The 23,420-nt window shown below is 51.2% G+C and overlaps 10 protein-coding genes across 10 annotated transcripts in view; 6 read left to right on the top strand and 4 right to left on the bottom strand.

The window, feature by feature from the left end:
• SETTUDRAFT_115857 (uncharacterized protein) overlaps positions 1 to 599 on the top strand; it is a 37,293-nt gene extending 36,694 nt beyond the window's left edge. Inside the window, exon 3 of the mRNA XM_008027418.1 lies at positions 141 to 599. Coding sequence (XP_008025609.1) covers positions 141 to 533 — 393 coding nt within the window. The 3' untranslated portion in view covers positions 534 to 599. The remainder of the gene's footprint in view (positions 1 to 140) is intronic.
• Positions 600 to 3,800: 3,201 nt separating this feature from the next.
• SETTUDRAFT_31411 (uncharacterized protein) lies at positions 3,801 to 5,059 on the top strand (the record flags this gene model as incomplete). The annotated part of the gene is made up of 2 exons (XM_008026867.1): positions 3,801 to 4,068; positions 4,089 to 5,059. The coding sequence occupies 2 exons, from the start codon at positions 3,801 to 3,803 to the stop codon at positions 5,057 to 5,059; spliced, it is 1,239 nt and encodes a 412-aa protein (XP_008025058.1).
• A 1,081-nt stretch (positions 5,060 to 6,140) lies between these two features.
• Positions 6,141 to 7,091, top strand: SETTUDRAFT_31412 (uncharacterized protein; the record flags this gene model as incomplete). Its single annotated transcript, XM_008026868.1, has 1 exon — positions 6,141 to 7,091. One exon carries the CDS (start codon positions 6,141 to 6,143, stop codon positions 7,089 to 7,091), a length of 951 nt encoding a protein of 316 aa, XP_008025059.1.
• Positions 7,092 to 8,799: 1,708 nt separating this feature from the next.
• On the top strand, positions 8,800 to 10,600 carry SETTUDRAFT_41543 (uncharacterized protein). The gene is made up of 5 exons (XM_008026940.1): positions 8,800 to 8,853; positions 8,912 to 9,126; positions 9,180 to 9,328; positions 9,379 to 9,526; positions 9,577 to 10,600. Exons 1-5 carry the CDS (start codon positions 8,836 to 8,838, stop codon positions 10,469 to 10,471), a joined length of 1,425 nt encoding a protein of 474 aa, XP_008025131.1. The 5' UTR covers positions 8,800 to 8,835; the 3' UTR covers positions 10,472 to 10,600.
• A 306-nt stretch (positions 10,601 to 10,906) lies between these two features.
• On the top strand, positions 10,907 to 12,218 carry SETTUDRAFT_135683 (uncharacterized protein). Its single transcript, XM_008027419.1, has 2 exons — positions 10,907 to 11,965; positions 12,020 to 12,218. Exons 1-2 carry the CDS (start codon positions 10,916 to 10,918, stop codon positions 12,125 to 12,127), a joined length of 1,158 nt encoding a protein of 385 aa, XP_008025610.1. The 5' UTR covers positions 10,907 to 10,915; the 3' UTR covers positions 12,128 to 12,218.
• A 165-nt stretch (positions 12,219 to 12,383) lies between these two features.
• Positions 12,384 to 12,800, bottom strand: SETTUDRAFT_19624 (uncharacterized protein; the record flags this gene model as incomplete). Its single annotated transcript, XM_008026738.1, has 1 exon — positions 12,384 to 12,800. One exon carries the CDS (start codon positions 12,798 to 12,800, stop codon positions 12,384 to 12,386), a length of 417 nt encoding a protein of 138 aa, XP_008024929.1.
• A 448-nt stretch (positions 12,801 to 13,248) lies between these two features.
• On the bottom strand, positions 13,249 to 16,455 carry SETTUDRAFT_153857 (uncharacterized protein; the record flags this gene model as incomplete). Its single annotated transcript, XM_008027420.1, has 6 exons — positions 13,249 to 14,057; positions 14,106 to 15,133; positions 15,240 to 15,673; positions 15,735 to 16,163; positions 16,214 to 16,310; positions 16,409 to 16,455. The coding sequence occupies 6 exons, from the start codon at positions 16,453 to 16,455 to the stop codon at positions 13,249 to 13,251; spliced, it is 2,844 nt and encodes a 947-aa protein (XP_008025611.1).
• Positions 16,456 to 16,671: 216 nt separating this feature from the next.
• On the bottom strand, positions 16,672 to 20,577 carry SETTUDRAFT_163135 (uncharacterized protein). The gene is made up of 11 exons (XM_008027421.1): positions 20,154 to 20,577; positions 20,046 to 20,090; positions 19,884 to 19,985; positions 19,688 to 19,809; positions 19,195 to 19,424; positions 18,808 to 19,135; positions 17,951 to 18,754; positions 17,561 to 17,900; positions 17,235 to 17,509; positions 17,084 to 17,165; positions 16,672 to 17,031 (listed from the first exon to the last, which is right to left on the bottom strand). Exons 1-11 carry the CDS (start codon positions 20,276 to 20,278, stop codon positions 16,965 to 16,967), a joined length of 2,520 nt encoding a protein of 839 aa, XP_008025612.1. The 5' UTR covers positions 20,279 to 20,577; the 3' UTR covers positions 16,672 to 16,964.
• A 1,219-nt stretch (positions 20,578 to 21,796) lies between these two features.
• SETTUDRAFT_19627 (uncharacterized protein) lies at positions 21,797 to 22,117 on the bottom strand (the record flags this gene model as incomplete). Its single annotated transcript, XM_008026739.1, has 1 exon — positions 21,797 to 22,117. One exon carries the CDS (start codon positions 22,115 to 22,117, stop codon positions 21,797 to 21,799), a length of 321 nt encoding a protein of 106 aa, XP_008024930.1.
• Positions 22,118 to 22,130: 13 nt separating this feature from the next.
• On the top strand, positions 22,131 to 23,132 carry SETTUDRAFT_153859 (uncharacterized protein; the record flags this gene model as incomplete). Its single annotated transcript, XM_008027422.1, has 3 exons — positions 22,131 to 22,146; positions 22,198 to 22,687; positions 22,745 to 23,132. The coding sequence occupies 3 exons, from the start codon at positions 22,131 to 22,133 to the stop codon at positions 23,130 to 23,132; spliced, it is 894 nt and encodes a 297-aa protein (XP_008025613.1).
• Positions 23,133 to 23,420: the final 288 nt, after the last annotated feature.

The raw sequence follows: 23,420 nt of genomic DNA on the forward strand, positions 1-23,420 counted from the left end.
ATCTTTGGTGAATGCGTCACCTGCCTGAAGAGGATATCAAAGGACTCTCTCCACTGTTGTGGGCTGCGAGAAATGGCCAAAGGGAGGTGGTTAGTGATTTGATGCACAAAACAGGAGTCAACAAAACCGCAAAAGATAAGGACTTACGCAATGCGATCTCCTGGGCATGTCAAGGGGGACATACTGACACTTTGCGCATTTTACTAAAGAACAAGTGCGGCGGTGAGGACGACGTCGATATTGATGGTTGGACACCATTACTATGGGCACTCTTTGATAGATCTCCAGCGACTGTGGAAACACTTCTTTCGAGCCGTCGCGTCCAAATCGACCGCCAAGACAGCTATGGGCGTACAGCTTTGATATGGGCTGCGAGTTATGGGTATCTAGACGTGGTGCAGTTACTAGTGTCTTGGAAAGCAAATCTGCTTATCAAGAATCAAGGTGGACATGCTGCTGCAGATGTTGCAAGGATAGAAGGGCACACTGAAGTGTGGGAGTTTTTGGAGGCTGAGCAAAACAAGGAAACATAGAAAAATGTGGATGAGTAGTTTATACTAGGTAATGTCCCATTAATCGTCGTAAGCCTGTGGAAGGCAGCTAAGAGCAAGTACTGTAATCTAGGGAGTGCCTCCTAAAACTTGTCCTGACGAGTAGTTAGTTAGGTGCGACAGTGAACTAAAGGAGACTAGCAGATACAATCAATTAATCCGCTTTACAGTGGTTCGCTCAGGATAGACTCTTCATGCATATTTATACAGCTTTACAGATTCTAAGATATATGCGCAAACCCTCTATCACTTCCAAGGCTGACCAAGGCAGGTCTCTCGTGGATACTGGCAGCAAATCGCAGTATTGCTAGCCACACAGTAACTTGTTGCTAAAGACACGCAACGCAAAGGAACTATCATGGCTGATGTCTATATCTCAAGATTTGCTAAGCCTCTCAGCTAGGGTTGAGTTTGTTGTGGTGGGAGCATTATCGGCATGCCGCCACACAGGGTTTTCCGGCACACGTGGAGGGATAGTAACTACATAGCAACAAAGCAGGCGGTAACGCTCATTAGTGTATGAGCGTCACTTGATTTTCACACGCTAATCTTTACTAAGACTAATTATCGTATAGGCAGCTACAAGCGACTATTGTTCAAGTTTTTTCTAGATTTGAAGCTAAATATGAAGAGCTTTTTTGTACAGTCACAAAATTTTCAGTCACATGACATCAATCGTGATGTGACAACTGTCACTGCTACAATTAAGGCTAGTTAATTTTAGGAAAAGGAGGCATCATCCGTGTACGTAAGAGATGCGTCAGTGCTGCTGTTAAAGCAGCACTGACGCACTGCCCATCTATGCACGAATGATATGTCGTGTAGCAAGCCACCAACACTAGTGTTTTATTAAAAATCATGCGTACCCATGATAAGGCGCTTAGCCATAGTCAGTAATGTGTGCTAATAATCCGTATTCAGCAAAGTGGCTCATAGTACAGTAACCATATACAGACATATTAACAATATTTGTGTCCATCGTGCAAGAGACTGGAGCGTCTCTCGTCCGCTCGGCAGCTCACAAGCAGTTTACCGGCTGGTTAGTAGTCAGGTGGGTGACCACTGGCGAATCCCAGCTGTTGTATGTTTTTTGTTTTTTTGCGGTCATTGGCGTAAAGGTATCTATGGAAATGCCGAAGGGGTGTCGGCACCCTCTACATATACTCCGGCCTCTCCGTATGACTGTATTGTGAGTGAGTATCGGGTAACAGATGCCGGTCATCTGGTGTATAGTTCAGGCTGACCGTAAGCGATCCGTCTTGTCCGTTTTGTAGCCTAAGCATATATGTCCCAATGTGTTGAACAATGTCTGAAGCGTGTCTAGACTCTCGCATCCAACGCAAAGTTTTCCGTGGCATACATCATGATATACGCAGCCCTTCTCAGCGGCCCCATCGATCCTCATTCATGGCCAGGATCCTCTTGTCTTACCGCTTTTTTTGAGGAGTGGACTTCATATGCATTCACACAATTCATAGCTAAATGACAAGAAAAAATTCTCTAAATCATAGAACAGGTTTGGTGCTTGTGATACAGTAACTATCTGGGGCTTCTCTGCACTGTGTTCCTGCAGGCAGACGTCTTCACAGGATCCATGGCCTGTACGCGGGAGCACGGATGGAGTGCCTTATATCCCTTTCCGGTTATATTGTTTTCTAGATCCGGAAGAGCTCATATGTGTCAAACAGCGTGCCTGATGCGCAGCAGATGCCATGACATAAGCTTGCTGGGCATACGTCAAGTACGGATCAACATAGACGCCTCAGCATTATAACGGGTTATTCTGGCCTGTATGGCCGACCTTGGAGTAATATGTGGCGTTCTACAGTGTGTAAATCGATAGCCTGTTCCTTCTTGGTCTGACTTGAGAGCGTGCTTCACACCTGTGACAATGCCTGCCTCTACATACTCAAATCCACCAAGGCGAGAATCACGCGACTGTAAGACGCCACTTCGGATGCCGGATAGTCGGAATCAACATTAATGCAGGATCCAATATGTTTTTGGTCAGCGGAGAAATGCAAGCTGCAAAGGATCTGATTGTTTGGGTACCTGAGATGCCTGGCTAGTATATTAGCTCTGCATTAAACCGTTGACTTCGCATAGAAGACCATCTTGTGTCTTGCTGAGCCTTGGGTAATACAACGGAGCTGTTACTTAAAAGGAGTGAGCTTAGGCCATGTATCAGCTCTACCTTATTTCATTCGTACATGCGCTCAATGACGGATTAAATGTTAAGATGTCTAGGTAAGGTAACTTTCGTGCCGGCAGCCTTGCGTAACATGTATTGTCTCCACATTGCCTATTGCGGGCATCACGATATGTTGTCATAAGGCATGAATTAAGCATTGCCAGGCCATTCTCCCACAATATTGGGAAGGGGCAGCAGTGCCGATTCAGCCCGGCAGTGTGATGTGTCACGTCCAAGAGAGCGCCAAGACGCTACCCCGCGTAGCCTCGTCTAAGTACGCGTCTGCGGATTTGGTACTCTCATCCTCTCAGCATCTCATAAATTTCCATGCACTGCAAGCGGCTACTCGGCAAAATGCTGCGCCCTACCTTGAACTTCGGTGTAAGACGGCATCCTGAAAAATGCTATTGTGCATTCCCACCGCAACATTCATCCCGACCAACAGTTGGTCTGGCCAAGACTGTAATACGAGACTTCTCGTCTTTCGTAGAGGTGCCCATTGGAGGTTCAGCGGCGTTTTTCCATATGTATAACGCATCCGACCCACTATCCTAAGCACTGCGGAGGCTCGTCCGAACCACAGAAAAACTCTAGGCAATACTACCCCGCAGGGCAACACAGGTGTTCCCCTTGCTGCTGACTTGAGTTGACCATGTTTCTTGCAAACATGACTTCATGCTAGTATAAGGTAAGCTGGAGAGCTCTGACATGCATTGTACAGCATCTTGACTCTCAACACTGTACACCTGTGCGCTTGGACATCGTTTTCCAAGACTATGGCGCGTTTAAGGCGGGAACCCAATATTTCCAAACGTAACAGTGCAGATGCTCCTCAAGAGCACGCAAATAAGACTGTTGGTGCGAGATTGCTGACTCAAGAAAGCTGGTATAAGAGGAGGAGGATTGACGACCATGATGAACATCAGCCTTCGAGCAGACAACACCTCAATACCGCGAAGTCTTCGCAACAGTTGTCAGCAGTTCATATTTTGTTTACTTACTTTAGAGAGATAAAATCGGTATATTCAGCTGCTTAATCCCCTCGTTTGTCTGCCACGATGCGTCTCACTCAAGCGAGCGTTATTGCCATTCTTGCCTTCACTGCGACTGCAAAGCCAATTGCCATTCGGAGCGATGATGTGAATGCCCTGCAGGAGTACCAAAAGTGTTGTGAACAACGCGATAAGTACGAACCCAGCAAGATCTGCATTCCACCTAAAGAAGACATCCCCGCTGTGCCAAAGGAGGACGAGGAGGAGGGTGAGAAGGAGACGTACCCAACACCCACTCCCGGCCATCCCAAGCCGGAAGAAGACGAGACCGACAGTATGTCATTTTTGAACCAGTTTTCTATCCTGTGGAACGATTTGCTGACAATAGGAAAGAGGAAGATGACTACCCAGCAGAGCCGCCCAAGGACGACGAAAAAGATGAAGACGATGGCTACCCCACAAAGCCTCCTAAAGAGGAGAAGCCTAGCCCAAAGCCCCCCAAAGAAGACGAGAAAGAGGAGGACAATGATTACCCAATGGAGCCACCCAAGGAGGAAGATAAGGAAGAAGATAAGGAGGAAGACAAGGAGGATGACAAGGAGGATGACAAAGATGACTACCCTACAAAGCCTCCTAAAGAAGAAGACGAGGACGATAAAGGTGAATATCCAGCAAAGCCACCCAAAGAAGAGAAACCGCATCCAAAGCCTCCTAAGGAGGACGAGAAAGATGAGGACGACAAACACGACGACTACCCGGCAGAACCACCCAAGGAGGACGACAAGGAAGATAAAGAAGAATACCCTACGAAGCCCCCCAAAGAGGACGAGAAAGATGAGCACGATGAATACCCGGTTGAGCCACCTAAAGAAGAAAAGCCACATCCAAAGCCCCCCAAGGAAGACGACAAAGGCTACCCTACGAAGCCGCCCAAAGAGGATGAGAAAGACCACCACGAATACCCTGAAAAGCCCCCCAAGGAGGAGAAGCCTCACCCTAAGCCTCCGAAAGAAGAGAAGCCATACCCAGAGCCGCCCAAGGAAGATGAGAAGCCTCCTAAGCCAACTCCAGTTCCTCTTCCTGAACCACAGCCTGAAGAGGAGGAGAAACCATCTGAACCAACTCCAGTTCCTTTGCCTGAACCACAGCCCGAAGATGAGAAGCCCTCCAAGCCAACTCCAGTTCCTCTTCCTGAACCACAACCTGAAGAGGAAGAGAAGCCAAGCTGGCCACAACCAAAGCCTCCCAAGGCATACTACTTCGATGAGGAAATCACGCTCAAGTGTGAGCACGGCAAAATCGTCATCAAAGGCCATATGCAGTAGATGAGAAAGTTTCATGGGTACCACGTTGGCTCATAATTGTCACTCATGTACGCAGCTGGTCAAGGATGATCTAGGTGTAAACTCCTATCTTGGGGACTTGATTAGATCTGCAGCAATCCAGTACTACTTGTGCTTGTATTCATTCATTTAGCTTTCAGTCATGCAGTAATCAATAATACAGCGTTTTCAAAGTACTTGTTTGTTTGTGATTCTCAGTATACAAAGTCATCTGTGGCGATCAACCGGCTTAGCCTGTATCCGGTTATATTTTGCTAGGCATAAGAAAAAGCTGCATGGGGGCGGGAGTCAATGCTTTTGAACTCTCCGTCTTCCGTTATGTGCGTAGTATAAAGATGTGGTACTCACCCTGTACTTGGTGCAGAACGCATATTTGCTATATTGAAAATCGTTGCGCTACCAAAAAGGGTGCTTCTTTATCAGGAACGTGACGTTTCCTCCTGAATATCAATGCATATTGGCCAGGCCGCATTGCAGACGTGTGTGTTAGAGTTGCCCATAGTTACGTTGTGTGCCTGTCTCCTTTCATGTACTGGAGTAGAATTTGGTCGTTGCTTACGTAGAAGAGCTTCATTTGAGCATTTGCAACATCGGTACTCTCGCGGGGTGTACAGATTCGGAAGAGGGACCAGAGGTTCACTAACCACATAAAGCCGAGCTATTGCCAAACTATATCCATATCCCGACACGCTAGAGCTAATCTGCAAAGGGTTTGACTATTTGTATCATACTCCTGGTGAGAAGCTGGAGTCAGGTAGTTAATGCGTTCTTAATGCCTTGTGTCTTGACAGCAACAAAGTTCCTGTCGTCGCGTATCCCCTGACACGTGTACGCCACCCATGCAGTAAATTATTGACTTCTTTTTCTACATCATGTTCTCTTTGGACATGTGACGCGCAGCCATAGTGTTATGACGCGCAAGACGCGATTGGAATGGTGTAATAGCTAGTGGACCAGAACCGTACCGTATCAACCACTCTCAGCAAGCACACGGCAGTGGAACCGTCTATCGCAATCAAACCCTGAGTTACAGGAGGATGGATTGTTACTCTTTGTCAACTTCATGCCCACTATCTCCCCCTACCTTTATACTTCTATCACATCCCGTTTTCCTTCATTACCCAAAGCCGACCGACTGTACTATCGGACCATGATGGATTCGACCAGGACGTGGCGACAACGGTCGATCTCGGAGAGTCTTGAAGAGGACTTCCGGAGAAGACATGAGAGAGCTGGTGCTGATGTCTCCGCCTCAAAGCAGGCCAAAGAATCATTGTTCAGAAGCGGTGGGCTGAGGTCAATACGCAGATTTCTCCGCATTTCGAGACATGGCGAAGCACAGAAACGGCCTTCAGCATCTCTGGTGCCCCATTCTGTGCATGTGCCAGTCTCAGGACAGTCTCACACTGAAGTTCGCCTCAGAGGGCTGATACAAGCACATGAGCAACGGGACAGGGAGACAGGATCGGCGCTGCTCAATCGAGCAACAGGCAGAGAAACCAACCCTCCAGACGCCAGTATTGACGGGCGTCGCTTTGCTGTGTATTTTGCAACCCCAGCAGTGAGCCAGTGCGACTCAATCTACCGAATATCCGATGCGCCTATCCTCCACAACTCGCACGAGCACACTGCATCTCTCTACTATCCACCTCGCCCAACATCTCGTCCGCCCCACCTTCACCGGCCCACCAGCCTTCCCGAAAGCAGCGAAAGCGACGATCTTCCCCCGCAATACGCAGCCTCGGATCCATATCCATTTTTTGACACCGAATTCGGCAGCCGTCGTCGATCGACCACACGTATACTTGATACCGTGCGCGTAGATGGGTTCAGGGCTACGACGGGGAGGGTTGGAAGAAGCATGCTCCACATGGTCACAGACGTGCCTTCGGCTGTTCAGGCCGCCAGAGCTCGAATGAATTCCAGGAGGGCTAGAGCAAAAATTCGGTGGCTGGAACAGCGCAACTATTTAAGCGGGCAGGATAGGGCTTTGACACAAGAACTCATCGGGTGAAGAGGTAGTTTGTGGCGCAGCCTCCTGTTCTGCGCAAGGAGATGAGTTCAAGCTGGGGATTTTGGACAGAATCGTTATGTGTTTGTATGTTCTGGGATGGCTTTCGCATGCATGATTTCTGTATGTCGGCTGAATGCGTAAGGGTTAGCTGAGATGGTCTAGGCCATCCTGATTTGGATATGCTTGTCGTTGATCTGGCCTTGCGTATCGTTAGCACAATTTGTACAACTATGTCACATCAAGTGTTGTGAAATCACTACGACGTATGAAACATCTAGCACTTTTACTGCAGCACAAGCGAGCGACCCGAGTGTTCAAGTTCCAATGCAGACCAAGGTAATTTATTGCGTCCTTCGCCATGACGCTCCAGAGTGGCGGTGCTTGCATGACTCTAACTGCTTCGAGATGCTGCAGGTGTTGTTATGATTTGCAGGAAATTGTCATGCCATAACCGGGATTATGCAGCGGGCAAATGAAAGCAGGAAATAGGTCTAGCCATACACCAGTTATGAGTGTGCAAAGGAAGACGGAATGAGGTTCGGCAAAGTCGTTCCGCTCTCCCCAATGATGCTTCGAGTAACAACTCGCATTGGCACAGGGAGCAGAACAACCCGGTGAGACACATGGTTGTGAAAGAGGAAAATCGCGGACAATTCAGCCATATCGTGCCGAATAGAATATAGGTGCATAATGCTGACATGACACATAGTAGAAAATAACTGCTGCTGTGCTGATGATTATGGTAATCCTCCAAAGTTAAGAGCTGGCTTATGAACTCTCTATTTCTGCCGACATACATATGTCAGCCAAGATGATTAGAGTGACTTGACTGTACGCAATGTGTCACATGTTCATGGCGCAGCATACTACCACTTCTGGGAAACCTTTGAAGCAGAGCCCGCTACAAAGTACCGCATGATCTCCCGCAACAACGCCTTTGCTTTCGAAAATAAGCCGAGTATCGGCAGCATCAGAGGATACGATATCCAGCCCCCCACGATAGCACTTGGGGGTAGGCATGGACCTGGTGTTCGGGTACACGGGCCAGCAGACAGCGAATCGGCCGCCACACACGACGACACGCCCAAGTGAGTGGGAGAGCCAGATATGGGAATTGATAAACAAGCACCATCTATCTCTCCCTCGAACGTGTTACAAACGGCCATCAGGTAAATATTCCAGAATGCAATGAGCAGACCACTCAGCAGCGGGTAATCTCCCCTGATCCAGAATGGCTTATCGTCCGGGATGCCGCTATGCCGCATTCATCCCGTGTCTTATCAAGACACCCCAAAACCCTGCGTCCACCACTTTGTACACGCGCCGTTCAGGCCAACAGTCGCTTCCGGGGCTTGGGGACTTGGGACATGCAGTTCGGCGCGCTTGACTTCTTTGTCTTTCCTGGCGGCCTGATTCTACAGGCCGAACACGGCGGCTCAAGCCATGTGCTCCACACCTGGTGCTCGGCTCCTTGGGCATTGGATTCAGCACGCCCTGCTTATCTTTGCCAAGAGGGCGTCCTGTTCGATGTTTGGGGGCACAGCGCCTTCGCCTGTGTCGAAATGGGGCCTGATCCGGGGTTAGCAGCGCATCAATCTCGGTCTCTTGTAGAGTGCGGCAAGGCGTTGGAGGGAACGCTCCCGTGTATATGAGCATGGAGACCCCCTGTACATCTGGCTGTCCGTCTTGTAGAACCTCTTGAGGCTTGATTTCTGGTCGGCATCTTAGAGCCTCTGCATACACCATGGAACCAGCAACCGCTGTAAGTGCCATTGTCGGCAAAGCCCTGTAGTCATGAGACAAGTCTAACATGCGCGTAGCCAGAGTTCAACCCGGCGAAGCCCAATGGCGGCAACCCGAACCAGGAAAATGTCAATCTCCAGTATACTGGTCTGGAGTTCCATTACATCTACTTGATGATAATGGCCTTCCTGGTCTTCCTGATCATCCCCGGAATCGGTTTCCTATACTCTGGCCTGGCACGCCGCAAGTCTGCCTTGTCCCTTCTCTTTCAGTCCTTCGCTGTGATGGGCGTGTAAGTATATCCACAAGCCATGTACATCTACCAGGCTCGCTGACAGCATAAAGTACGACTTTCCAATGGATGTTCTGGGGATACTCGCTCGCCTACTCGCGAACTGCCAGTGCCTTCATCGGCAACATGGACAACTTTGGTCTCAAGAATGTCATGTCTGCACCATCTCCAGGATCCCCACTCTTGCCTGAAATCGTCTTCTGTAAGCAACATTTGTTCGATTAGTTCTAACCAGACGTACTGACTGTACAGGCTTGTACCAATTGCTTTTCTGTGCCTGCACTGTACAGCTCGTCATTGGTGGATCCTTTGAGCGTGGACGCATCCTGCCATCCATGGTCTTTGCTTTTTGCTGGGCGACCGTTGTCTACTGCCCAATTGCCTGCTGGACTTGGAACGGGTAAGTCAGCCCGACAATTCAAAACAATCATAAAACTAACCGTGTTTTAGCAACGGTTGGTTGTTCAACCTTCCTTCCCTCGACTTTGCCGGAGGTGGCCCTGTCCACATCGCATCTGGATGGTCTGCACTTGCCTATGCCTTTGTCCTCGGAAAACGTCTTCACAAGGGAGACAAGATCCACGGAAAGGCCCACAACCCCACGCTCGTCTTCATCGGTACTGTCTTCATCTGGTTTGGATGGTTCGGCTTCAACGGAGGCAGCGCACTCAACGGCACTATCCGCTCTATGGTGGCAGCTTTCAACACAAACACCGCAGCCTCTTTCGGTGTCATTGGCTGGGTGATGGTGGAGTACGTCCGTACTAAGGGACACTTCTCTGTCGTCGGTGCTTGCTCAGGTGCCATTGCTGGTCTCGTCGGCATTACTCCTGCTGCAGGATACGTCTCGCTCTGGATCGCTGCACTCATTGGCTTCCTTACCGGCGTCATCTGCTCGCTATGCCAAAACGTCGACAAATGGATCCGAATCGACGAGGGCATGGATGTCTTCAAACTCCACGGCATTGGCGGTATGGTCGGATCGTTCCTCACTGGTATCTTTGCTCAATCCTGGGTCTATGACCTGGATGGCATGGGACCATACGACCCTCTTGGTGCCATGGATGGCGTCGGCGTCCAAGTCGGTCGCCAGCTTGCCGAGATTACTGCTATTGCGTCTTACTCTTTCGTCGTCTCTTGCATCCTCTTGTACATTCTCAAGTTCATCCCGGGCATGCACCTCCGTGTTACTTCAGAGGCAGAGATGATGGGTCTCGACCTTGACCAGTTCGGTGACGAGCAAATCGGCGACTGGAGCTTGATGGATCAGAACCACTACGAAGCAAATGCTAGCAGCGCGAGCAGCCAGCATGCAACTGCTGTGGCGGCTGGAAAGCAGGCTTAGATGATATAGATTTTGGGGCTTCAAGTATAGATTAGGATGGCTCGTGTCTTTTAGTTTGAGAAAATTGTATCGGTTTGGTGTGTGATGTGACAGTCCAACACCATCTCTAATATAGTAGAATTCAATTCGTATATCGCACATTTGCCAATGCAAGTGGTTCGTAGGCACTCGAAAGTTTTCGTGGAGATCTAGAGCTCTTATTGTAAAGTAACTAAAGCCTCTAATGGCAAGTTCGTCGTGAATGAGAGTAATTCCGGTATTTTGCGGGCGAGAATGCATTTTGAAGAACCACAACTAGGAATGGACTGGATGACAGGAAGAACACATGTTCGCGTGGATGGTGAGAGTCGCACGGACCCCACGCTAGTCGGGCCGAAGGCCGTTGGAAAGTTCGCATCATGACATCCACATCTCCACCACGCGCTGCATTGGACCACCCGTCTCATGTTCACGTTCAGGTTCGCTGGGCCACTATTGAGGCCAGCATGCCGCATACTTCGAGCACCGGCTCTACCAAAGTTCCGCCCCACCGCTGACCAACTGCGTAGCTTTTCTCTGACGCGTACGCAACGTGTACCACAAAGAAGAGCGCCAAGACCGTCACATCGGGAGCAGCCACACACACCACAAAATACTGCACCACTTCAGGGTCAAATCGTAGAAGAGAACCCCCGTGTGCGATATGATGAAGGGCCTTATTCATCAGAATCAGAGCTAGATCAAGATGCAATCTTGGAACAACTCAAACATGTCAGGGTCCGATATCTGCGACCAGCCATATGGGCTATAGCTGTGTCCAGTGGAATCTTCCTCGGTCTTTCCTACTTGGAAGCGAAAAGAGAGCTCAAGGATGCGTCTACATCGACCGGAGGATGGCTCCCAACACCGCAGTGGACCATGCCCCGGCGCACACCACCGACCCCAACCGAGGTCGTTACCGGAGCATGGAACAACGTGGATCCCATTTCAAGAATCACCTATGGAATCATTGGAGCCAACAGCGGAATCCATCTGAGTAGCTTTCTCGTGCCGCGGACCTGGGATACGCTCTGGCACCTTCCGGCTCGCAACGTCAATTACACGCAGTTTACATCCATGTTTGTACACTCTGGGGCGTTGCATTTCTTCGTCAACATGTACTTCCTGAACAACTTCATGAAACCAGTTGGATATTCGCGCCTGTTCGAGGGCAGCCCGTATCATACCTTGTCATTCTTCCTGTCAGCCGGCGTGCTGTCTGGTTTTGCGCAGCATTGGTCGACCTTGATACCCATTCAGAAGCGACCCATTCCCGAAATCTTTGTTCGTTGTGGCGGAGCATCAGGCGCGCTCTTTGGTATCCTGGGCGTTTTTTGTATGCAGTACCCGCATGCTGGTCTTGGAATTCTGTTTGTGCCGGTGCACTTTGAGGCTCAACATGTGCTGCCCGCCATTGTGCTGTTCGATTTCATTGGCATGATTCGCGGATACAGCTTTGTCAATTTCGGTCACGCGGTAAGTTATTCAGTCTCGTGATTATGAGAGTAGCATCCATCTAACATCCCCTAGGCTCATTTCGCAGGCGGACTTCTCGGTGTGGCGTATTCTCAGCTTGATGGAAAAACAAACATCTGGAAGCCACTGGTGCGGTTCTGGAAGCGGCAATTGCAACAGTAATCTCGGGTCTTTGTAGATATCACACATATTCATGCGCAGTAGCTTCAATCATGCAAAGTAGCACTAGATCATGAATATAAGATCGTATTAATCAATGCCGAAAAACCCCCACCAAATTTTATACAGGAAAGCTACAGCTTCAATCCCCATCCTTTCTACCCTATCCACACGTACAAACATTCCACCTCTAATCAAGAAACCCCGTTCAAATACCAACATGGGAAATCGAAGAAGAAAAAAAACAAGAAAGAAAACTCTACATCTTACACGACAACCGCCTCACCCAGCCCCTAACCTTCTGATTCAAAACGCCGACCAGCCCCCCAACCTTGCCTTTAATCTCGCTCGCAGTCCGACTGCTCGCGCTGCTCCTGCGCGTATTCCGCTCCGCCGTATCCCTTCGAATCAAGTCGACGCTGTCGACGGTGCACAAAGCGAGGGTGCACAAATGCATGTCTTCGTCTTCTTCGTCTTCGTGTGCGTTTGCACGGCGATTGTGGTGGTGGTGGTGCCGGAGAGAAGTCGAGGCTGTGTTGGAAGTTGGCACGATTAATGGCGTGTTGGCCCATACGCGGGTGAGCGGGTATGTTATCATTATGTCTTGGTCTTCTGCGCCGGCAAGGATGCTAGAGGAGGATGTATTGGGCATGATAACTGTCTCAATGGAAGACATGCTTGGTTGTTTGATGTGTTTGTGGTGGTTTGTCTTCGGTGGTGTATAGTTTTGGAGGCTGCAAGGGGAACTTGAAGGCTGATGGTCTTTTGCTTTTGCTTTTAACTTTGGGATATATCTTTAGGAATATAGAGACAGGGAATGTGAGGGCACTGTTTTTATATTAACACATGGCGTGTATTGAAGGCATGAAATGTGATGTGACAAAATTGCCAACCGTGGCTGACACTGTTGAATTCAAAGTGAAGAAACTATGCTTATTCTGTCTCTGTTTACTATCACTGATACATGTATGGTTGAGGCTTTGGGGTGTTTTAGTCGTTTTCTGCACATACATATCAAGCACAGCCAATCGGCAGTACCCTGTCTCTAATCAACCTTCCGAACCAATATTCTTGTCGTTTCCACCAGTTCCATTGAATTCCTCGATGAGTTACTTGAGGTCCTCCTATGGCATAGCCGTAAGCTCTTCAGAATCCTTCATTTGATTTCGTAGCTTATGCGACGCTAGCTCCGTCAAGATTTTCTTGGGTAGCCGCAAAAGATGGTCGACCTTCTCATCGGCCAGGCCTCGTAACTCGTCAAAACCCGAAGCATGAGAGTGGTCGCAAGAAGAATCATCTGAAATATCCGTGTAGCCCAGCTTTCGTAGCATCCGATTGGCCTGGATCCGCATCTCCTTCTCACATGATGTGCAGTACCAGCGCGAGGCTTTATCCACACCCAGCTTCTTGATACAGGACTTGTGAAAATAGCGCATTGGGCAATCCCGATAGGAGCAGGCGACGAGGTCTTTAAGCAGAGATGGGGTCAACTCCTGGGGCACCGTGGTACGGCAATAGCAGAAGTATTGGGCACCCTCTCGCTCGATTTTTCCACACTGAATCTCCCGTAGCGTCTTGTACGTAAGCTGTTGCTTCATGAGCGCGTTCCTACACTTGAGGCGCTCAAATCGGCGTTCCTGCTCCATGAGTGACCCAGGTTCGAAACCGTCGGCAAATTCCGCGTACTCCTTTGCAAGACGCGGCGGTACAAGACCCAGGTCGTAACACATAGCTCTGCTCGATTGGCCTTCGACAAGGTACTCAACCATATCATTGTCCACGAGCATCAAACGGCCCTTGGTTCTATCATCTTCCTCGTACTGTGCTAGTAGTTTCTCACCACGAAGACGGTTGTATGGCCCAGTTGAGCATGGCTCATCACTAGGCATGACTAGATAACACTGGTCCGCCGTAGGGTCGGCACAGGCGCAGTCTAAGATTTGTCAGCAGTCTGTACTAGATGAACTCTTGACAGACATACGTGGTTGGTGGAATGGACAGTCTGGGACACCATTCTTTTCAAAGGCGCACCAAGATGCATATGTACAACCACTCCACAGTGGTAGAAAGGGGTTTGTGAGCTGATCAACGGTGAAGTGACGTACGAAATTCATCCAGTGAATTTGCTTGCCATGCGATGTAGTTGGGGCAGGAGAGGGAGGAGAAATGACCGATGCCCCAACATATTCTTTGTTGGGGGTTGCGGCCGTTGATGCCTCACCGTTGGGGTCATCTTCTTGACTCAAAGGTGCTACTTCATCATCTTCCATGTCCGAAATTTGGTTTTCAGTTTCCAGTCCTAAAACCGCATCGCCGAGTGGTGCATTTGTTGCTCTGCTATGTTGGCCATCAGATCCGTCGTCAGCAATCAAAACACCCGTAGACTCCTCTGGGTCAGATGTCTTCTTAACCTTGCGCTTTGCCTCGCGCAGCTTCTTTGATTTCTTCTTCTGCGAGACGATCGGATGTGCGTTGGCTATTCCTTCTTGCTCTGCGACAAAACTCTCGGGTTCTTTCGTAGTATTGATTGGAAGATCTTTGACTGCTGGCGCCATTTCAGGGGACCCAATCGATGAGGTGTTTATAGCAGAAGACTGGTCCAACGACTCAGGAGTGTCGATATGCCGAGGAGTCGGAGTCACTCGGGACTGCTGGACTGGGATATTACCCCAGACACGCAATTTAGGAACATGCACTCTCGGCGAGCTGCCATTGGTTACAACATTCCAGCCGTCCGTTGTCAATTGTGTAGCCTTCTCCTTCTTACTGGATGACGTGGGACCTGTGGGTCGCTCTAATATCTTGGTATTCACCACTCTCAGCGAGACAGGCCCTCGGCTTGGAGCTGGATCTGGTGGCAGATGTGATGGTGTGTTTTCGTAAGACTCGCTAGTTGCTTCTTGGATTCCGTTTTCATCATGTACACGTGGATGTGTAGTCTCTAGGTGCCTTCGATCAGGACCGTCTTGTACCCAAGGGGGCGTCGAAGACTGGTTTTCTTGCTCGTCACTGATTATAAGTTAGCTTCTAGTTTCTTACGGCGAACAATGAAGTAGCTGTTTGTCCAGTGAATGGGTTGAACACAGCTTGAGCGAAAAGCGAAGGGGAAACATACCTTGGCAATGGATCCAGCTCCTCTACTATCATCTCGAAGCTACTGGAACTGCTTGCTCCTGGCGTGATTTTCTCGCCCGTCTTCCAGTTTTTATCTGAATATCTGTCCTCCAAAATATCATACGAGGTTCTATGAATGTACCTCAGATAGCCGGCTCGCCGCATGCGCACCTCAGCAGTATCTTTCTTGACCAGCACAATGTCCTCGACCACGGCCCGCTTGAAGCCGTCCACAAGTGTTAGGAATTTTCTGAGTTCCTTGCCTTGGAGGCCTCTGGTGTTTGTGTTACGTTTGAGTAGCTCGATGATGCGGAAAACGTCCAGAATGCGATCCATCTCGGCGTCGAAGTCCACATCTGACGTGTCGCTGGGAACATCTGCGAGCTTCTTAAGCCCATCTCGGCTTCTACGTGTGTTGTATATATGTGCATGGTACTGACCGAGTGTTAGTAGGCTGGCGGGAGCGAGCTACAAGAGCCAACGCTGGGTCACTTACACGAAGTTGCCTCTCAATTTCATCAAGCTCTTCGGCATTGCGCGGCCCGTCAGTATCATTGCTAGTAATTCCATCCGCCGAATGAATAACTGAGTCGACATATCGTATCTCTTCCTGGGTGATTACTCTTGGCCTACTCGCCGCTCTCGCCAAGCGCTTCGCCTCCTTCCTCTCACGCTTTGACGATAGCGTGTCCCCAATGACTCTATGTTCAACTTCGACACTCGAGTCGGCATTGCGGTCAAACTCTCTCCGTCTTCCCCTCAACGCGGTGTCTGGTTCAGACGGCACGATATTCCAATCGACCTCACTGCAACTCTCGTACAGGGCGCGCAGCTGCTCGGCAATGTCTTGGTGTCTTTTGTAATGAGCCTCGTCGATTGATAGGCAGTATTGGCAAGTATGGCCGCGAAGCCGCATGAACATAGCCTATACCGTATTAGTATCCTGTTGCAGAGACGAGCAAGACGGTTACGGGCCTGATGGAAGCGCGCACACGGCTCGCTATGCTTTCCAAAGCAAGATACCCTCGCGCCTGGATGGTTTAGGGGACGCTCGCAGAATCCACAGTGGTGTCTGTTATGGTTAGTCATGCCTTGACTGCTCAATGCTGTTGCCTGAAGAAAATCGTCGGGCAGTCCAGACAAATGATTGTCGGAGGGTAAACAACTTACTTGAGCGCCTGGGAGTCTTCCCATTTGAACAGCAGGCTTTGACCCATGTCGCCGTGTGACGTTGGCTTTTTCAATTGATAACGGTCCAATGAGGTAGTGGTTGAGTGGAAAGAGAAGCGTGAGCAGGCTAAGAGGACCTGCGGGTGTAAATAGAGTGCGAGCCCGAGACAATCAATGTGCTGGCCGCGAAATCTGCAGTGAATCAGAGTCACGTTGCAATTAAACGTGTTTCGGCAGGCAGGGCGGGAAGAGTTGCGCACGGGTTGTGGTTGGTTGCATATTTGGTTACTGGCCAAAACTACATAACAGAAGCAGTGTGTAGAAAGAGCGAGGGGGCTACGAGGTGAAAGAAGCAACAACAGCAAGAAGCACACTGAAGGGACAGTGAATGGGCGGATAAACATTGATCACAGCGCCCGTACATTCGCAGACTCAAAGAAACGGTTTGCCGCGTTGCTGTGGTGAGCCGCGATGATTCGCGTCGATGCGCCACCGCTTTGCCCGAGTAGGAGAGTGCAAACGCAACGACCGAAGAATCACGTGATCCAGTCCTCCGCTAGAGGTCCGCCACAATGCGGGCACTGGCCCAGACATAGGGATAGTTGCGCTGGTACCAGTTGATGCTTCAACATGTCAGTGCCTTGGTCTTTGTCACAGTCGCTACCATTCACTTACAACGTCTTACGCCCAGCAAGGCGCGGGTGCGTCGCCCAAGATCCACCCAGCGTCACGTTGTGTTTACCGTCAAAGAAATCGGCTGCCTGCTGTTAGCGACACGGCCCTGTACATAGGCCGAGGGGTACAGGCCCGTCGAATCGCTGCATACCTGTATAACCTGGGTACAATTCCATCGGCTCAAAGCCTTCATGCTTCTCCAGTACAGTGCTAGTCCACTCCCAGACACCGCCCAGGTCATATTGCCCGCAGAGCTTGTTGCCCTTATCGGCCACCGAGACTGGGTGCCAGTGCTTGAAGCCCATATTGGCCCCCTCAAGGTCAATGAAGAGATCGTGTGGGTTGAGACTTGTCGCTGCACCAGAGTTGCCGTTGGACAAATGGGGTGATGGCGGTGTCTCGAATACACCCTCGTTGATCAGGTGACTGTGTGACATTAGTTACATGTTCCTTTGTGATTACTTCCGAAAGACATACCCGTTGACTGCTGGGATCGTGTTCCCGAGCGACTTCTCAAACTCTGGCTTCATGCGGTCGACATAGGCGTAGATGCTTCGTGCCTCCTCCATTGTAGGGATGCGACCGCCCATCCATCGTGCGCAACCGGCAAGTTCTTCATAGGATGCGACAACAGGCCAGCCCATTGCAAACCTCAAAGGCACGGTACCGTATACAGTGCGCACGAACTTGCCTTCGATCATGCTGTAAGAGGGATCACTGTCGCCATTTGCATGACCATTGATGACGCTATCTCTCTTGGTCATGGTTGTGCCGTTTGCGTTGGAATACGACGTTTCACTCCAGGATGCGGGTATTTCTAATGATTCCATGTCAACAGGGAATCTTCCTCCGTTAGGTGGTACGTACCTTTCTTGCCAGTCTGGAACAAGTATGTGGCATACTCTCCATTGGTGATAGGGCGGGCCTTTGAACGGAACGCTTTCACGTGTGCTGAGCGACGAGGCCTCTCGTTGTCCCATCCAAAATATCGCTTGGTTTTGAAATCATTCTCCGGGTCGTCTAGGCCGATGTCAATATCAGACTCCGGAATTGTGAACCACTGATTCTCAACCGCCAGCACATCTGAGTGTGCCGCATAAGCCGCAAAGTCTGGCACTTTGGTGCCTGGAGGCGGCAGAATCTTGTCACTCTGAATAAGCATGTAGAGTAGGGTCTCCAGATGCATCGCCTCGTGCTCAAAGGCTATCCACAATCCACGCGAAACGCGAACATTGTTCTCTGCTTCTCCAGACTGGTAGAGCGCTTCTGTATTCTTTCGAATCGTCTGTTGATATTCCAAGATGGTCTTCACGGCCGGCCACTCTTCAGGCACCTCTGAGTGGGCATGGCATTGCGTTGGGTTATCAACATCGGGATCCACACCGCGCTCGAATATCTTCCAGAAATAGGCTGGCTCCGTGGGCTGGCCGTCTGTGGCACGAGCAATGTGGATATCGAGAAATGTGGGGATATGCCCTAGGTAGAAGATACACTCGTTGCGGAGTTTGATTGGCTTGGAAAGCAGCTCTGCCTCGGGGATCATCTGCTTCGAGACGGCATCCCAGGATTTCCACAGCTCCTGCCACTCGGCAAGGGACGGTACGGGGCTGGCTGCATACTCTTCTGGGTTGGTAGGGAAGAAAAACGCGGGCTTGGAAACGAGATGCAGACCTAGCAGCAGTCAGACTTGGGCTCTTGGGTTGTTTTGCCTGACTCATACTGACCGTAATCACCCATTGAATTAGCCCACACTGCACTCTCGGAGAGGCGGGCCAGTTCCCAGAGCTTCTTCGCCTCCTTGTGGCTGTACTTGTAGCTCTCCTCGATCCTGATCCTCTCCCCCTGCTTGACTGTGACACCATCGACAACCACGTCCTTGCGCGGGGCTACAAAAGCATGGTGCCTGCCGGCCTTGACGTCGTACTCACCAATGATTTCCCAGTCGTCCATGTTGAAGGTTCTGTCACCCATGAGAGCGTTTGCGTGTTTGAGTCCGTTGAGAATGAACTTATGCGTCACACCGTTGCGGTCGTTGTAGGCGTGGAAGACACGCTAGCGCAGGCAGAAACGTCAGTATTAGGTTTGAGCATATTTCCGAATGGGTAAAATACTTCGGGATCTTTGCACGAGTCGATGCCGATAAGCATCGTATCACCGGTTTGTAAGACGCGGCCGAATCCGGCTAGGAACGGCGGCACTTCATGGCGCTTAAAGTTGCCCAGGCTGGAGCCCAGCCAGAGGATCGTTTTGGGTTTGGCCTCGACAGCAGGTGACTTGAGCCATTCAAGAGCATCGTCGTAGGTACCGTGGAGCCCGAAGCACTTGACGTGGCTGTACCCCTCTATGCACATGGTCAGCGCAGCCTAGCGGGCAGCAGTCATGTGGCATGGCCGTGCCGTGCATTGCATGCGATTGGTATGTACAACATCTCGGATCGCTGGCGGGGGTCTTGTTGAGCTGCATATATAGATATGCCACATATGCAGGCCCAGGTGGGGCCCCATCATGACGCCTACCAACGCGGCATCCCATGGGGAGGTGGACGAAAGTCACCCATGCTTGCGAGTGCTGGAGAGATGTTGCAGGTAGGATGCAGACGCTTACCTATGGGTATCTGGCTAAAGGTTCTTTGCAGCTCGGGCAGGGACAAGTCGACGGCATAGTATTCAACGTCCTTGGCAAGACGATCCATGGCCTGCAACAATATGTTGACTTTTCTCAGATTGCTGCACAGATATTAGTACTTACGAAGCACGAGGCTCGTTTCCAGTCTCTTATGCAGTGAGAGCCGGGATCCTACCCGCTCCCCAATTCCACGACAATGGAGCCTGAGGGCACTCGCTGGGCTATTTCGTGCGCGTATTTTTCCAGCACTTCGATCTCGGCATTGGTGAGGTAGTACCTGAGGCGGAGAACATGGATCAGCTTGACAGTCACTTTGCTGGTGCAAAGGAGCCCTCACTCTTCCTCGTACGTGATTTGTTCAAACAGACGAAGCCCTTCCTGGCTGCCGAGATGAGCGTCGGGTTAGCAGGTGGGTATATTGGGCTTGGTTTGCTGCACTGCTTACTCGTAGAGTAGCAAGGTGGGCAGTGTCTTCTCACCACCGGCCTCGGGGCGAAGGCCCTTTTTGATATGGGCCAGAATATCGGATTCGGCCGTGTCGACCCGGATGTCGATGATTTGGGTCGCCATAGTGCGGCAAGGCTTGGTTGGGGCAATGTATGTGTCGGTCAGAGTGTTGGCTCAGAGCGAGCTGCAGGCTGCGTTGTACTTATACCGGAGCAAAAGTAACTAATGTGGGTACAGGGACGCTTGTGCTACGCGGTAGCAGGCGGTAACTAAAGGCCCGGTAGATGTTGAGCTCCAGCAGTTAATAAACACGAGAACCCCGTTGCTCGTACAGTATTGCCTAGCTAGCAGCGGTGGTGTCAGCCATCACCCGCCACACGGCAGCAAATAAAGACAGCCGCGCTTCTCATGCCGGGCAACGCTACGCCGTTTTTTGCTTTTGTGCATGTTCCTGTCGCCAGCAGAGCCCCCGCCCCCCGCAGAGAGGACCAGTGCAAGTACCAGAGCTGAGGCGGATGCGTAAGCATGGGGGAGGTGTGGTCGTCAGACATGAGCTCCAGGACTACAGTGGTGACGTCAACAGATGCCGAGGAGAAGAACGGGGCCGGGCTTCCGCTCCATCCATCCATCCATCCACCCACCACACACGCACACACGCACACGCAATGCCGGGAAAACCAGGGCCGAACAATATGCTCAGGCACGCGCTGCAGCAGGCCTTGTCCTCGAACCATGCCGGCCCCAAGCCGCGACGAACGATGTGCTCGCTGCCGGCCTCTTGTATGGGCCGTGGCACTGCGGGGTTGCTGGGAGGCCTGCATAAGCGATGCCGTCACAGCGGAGCCAGACACAGCCTCTGACACATGTGACCGAGTAATGGCATGCAAGAGTTGGAGAGTGCCGCGACACGCATCGAGGACGCGGGCGGTGTCGAGCGAGGGAAGAAAGCATCGCTGTCACGGAGCTTGGCTGAGGCGCCATCAAGGCCGCGGATGTGCATGGACGAGGCGCCGTGTCCGCGCCGGCACCTTGCCCCAGTCTCTCCCCACTACGGCCTGGCGACTACGGCGCTCCAGAGTGCGTGAAAAAATGGCTTCTTGCGGGAATGCCCTTGCATCAGCTCTGTAGACTCGGCCTTGACCACACGCGCCCCCCCCCCCACTCCCACCGTCAGGACATGGCTTTGCCCTTGCATACCGCTACCAATCTTGCAACACCACCACCGCACGTCGTCAGCCACAGCTCGGTCTACATGTATGGAGAGGTTCTAGCATCATGTTGCAGGCCCACTCGCCCTTCTGAGGACAATGCACAGAGCACGCTTGTACTATGATCACACGCGAATCGCAGCCCCTCGGTTGCATGGCCCTGACTGGGCATGACAAAACACCACGGAGCCTATCATACAAAAACTTCCACGGACGCCTTAGCATCGTCTGCTTTACCCCAGCCAAGCTGAAGAGCTCGGGGCCACCGCTAGTTGTCCTTCCCGAACCCCCTTTGTAACCCTTCCGATTGCCTGGAGGCGAACAATAGCAGAGGCCTGTGCCTGGATGTCCAGGCCCATGACGTTTTCCAGTTCCTGGATACGAGATTCCCGTACTGCACAATGGCGAACAAGCGGATGCTAGCCTCGCATGGCTACTCTTTGTCACTAGTGCATGCTCTTGTCCGTTGCTCTTTCTGTCCCAGAGGCTTCATTGATCCCTTGATCTCGTTACCGCTCGGGCTTTCAGCTTCTTTGCCTTTATTGAACAGGCCCTTGCCCAAGGGCCATTGGCCTCTGCTGACTTCCAGATGGGGTGGACTGCTGCATTCGCGCGCCGTTAGAGAGACGCCTCTAGCCAGCCTCAGCACAGGCCTGGATTTCCTCTGCCAGACATAACTCCAGGGACTCCTCGTCTTCAGCGCCAGCTCGCCGTTCTCAACATTTTTTCCAGATTTTGCAATTGATACTCGCATCGCTGCTATCGACATGGAATATAGTCCCGGTCCATGGGGATATTGGAATGCCCCCACTGCGCATAGCTCTTCTTACTCAGTGCAGGAGATGCTTACCTACCCGGCTCAGCTGTCGATACTGGAACTCGAAAAGGAAATATGTGAAAATGGCCTCGCCAACTGCGTGACTTACCTGCAAGCGCTACGCAAGAGGCAGGCCCGAAACGAACGCCGGCTTCACACTGACTCGTCCCTACCGCGAAAGAAAAGAAAGAAGATCCAACAGAGTACGCGCGAGCTTAAGAAAGAGATCAAGCACCGAGAGCGCGATGAACAGGCATTCCTCAATAGCCTCCAGGCCTGCAAAGCAAACATCTACATTGCCGAGACAGTCTCGTCTCCGTCCACAGCCTGCTCATCGACAATACCGGACCTTGCTTCCAACTCAACACTATGCTCATACCCAGAAGAGGTAGAGCCCACAGAATCGGCCTGGAACGGATGGGCAGACCAGACGGCCCAGTCTCCACCCCGGAAGAACAGCAGTAACCCATTGTTCGTCAACGAAATGGTACCAGACAACCATTCAGGGTGTGGCGAAACTGAAGTAGAAGCCTGCAAAAGCGTTGAGTGGCTTCCGTTCGGCAGCCAGTCCCCAGGTGTAGGGTACAGTCATGCTACGCGACGCGTGCCCACAAATGGCGCACTGACACGGTTTATGCTCAGTCCTGAGGCTGCCGTGTTTGAGCCCCAAGCCAGCTGCAAGGATCGACAGGAGGACTTGGACGAGCAGCTAGCCCGACTCAATCTCTCTTCATCACTGGTATTCACAAAGGTGGCTCAAACGGCATCCAAGGCCATGGAGGACGGTCGGCTCGCCGACGCTGAACCGGTAGCAATGCGTCGTCCAACATCAGCCGGGGAAATTGTTGAGCAGACGGGCGAGCAGGATTGGAACGCTACCCCGCAGCAGCAAAGGCCGCGCAAGGAGGCGGATAGCGTAACGTACAGGAGAAGCAGGACAAATTCTGTATGATGAGTCGGTATATTGACAAGACGGGTCGACGCTGTACATAGAGTACCCCACTTTCTCATGCACACGGGGCATGGTGGCACTCCTATTGGCGCATTGAATGCCTTCTGCCCACCCGAATTTTTCCTCTGCCTTCGACCAGTCTCGGTAATGCTCCAAGGGCATGCAGACCTGGCCTGGTGGTGGATGCCAGCAACCTACACGGCCACGTGCTGGAGGCGAATTGTCCGGACTGGGTTCTGTGTGCCTGTTGCAGTTTTTCTGGTGTTTTTTCCTGGGTAATAATGGCGG

This window comes from Exserohilum turcica (genome assembly GCF_000359705.1).
Source record: "Exserohilum turcica Et28A unplaced genomic scaffold SETTUscaffold_2, whole genome shotgun sequence".
Classification (NCBI taxonomy): domain Eukaryota; kingdom Fungi; phylum Ascomycota; class Dothideomycetes; order Pleosporales; family Pleosporaceae; genus Exserohilum; species Exserohilum turcicum.

Excerpts from the sequence above, each read along its gene's own strand:
- SETTUDRAFT_163135 (XM_008027421.1), bottom strand. The coding sequence starts at position 20,278 with ATGGCGACCCAAATCATCGACATCCGGGTCGACACGGCCGAATCCGAT. Across the intron at positions 17,901-17,950 it reads GTTCCAGACTGGCAAGAAAG|AAATACCCGCATCCTGGAGT; the intron begins GTACGTACCACC and ends TGGAATCATTAG. Across the intron at positions 17,166-17,234 it reads ATTGTACCCAGGTTATACAG|CCGATTTCTTTGACGGTAAA; the intron begins GTATGCAGCGAT and ends AACAGCAGGCAG.
- SETTUDRAFT_41543 (XM_008026940.1), top strand. Across the intron at positions 9,127-9,179 it reads TCCTTCGCTGTGATGGGCGT|TACGACTTTCCAATGGATGT; the intron begins GTAAGTATATCC and ends GACAGCATAAAG. Across the intron at positions 9,527-9,576 it reads GCCTGCTGGACTTGGAACGG|CAACGGTTGGTTGTTCAACC; the intron begins GTAAGTCAGCCC and ends ACCGTGTTTTAG.
- SETTUDRAFT_135683 (XM_008027419.1), top strand. The coding sequence starts at position 10,916 with ATGTTCACGTTCAGGTTCGCTGGGCCACTATTGAGGCCAGCATGCCGC. Across the intron at positions 11,966-12,019 it reads TTGTCAATTTCGGTCACGCG|GCTCATTTCGCAGGCGGACT; the intron begins GTAAGTTATTCA and ends AACATCCCCTAG.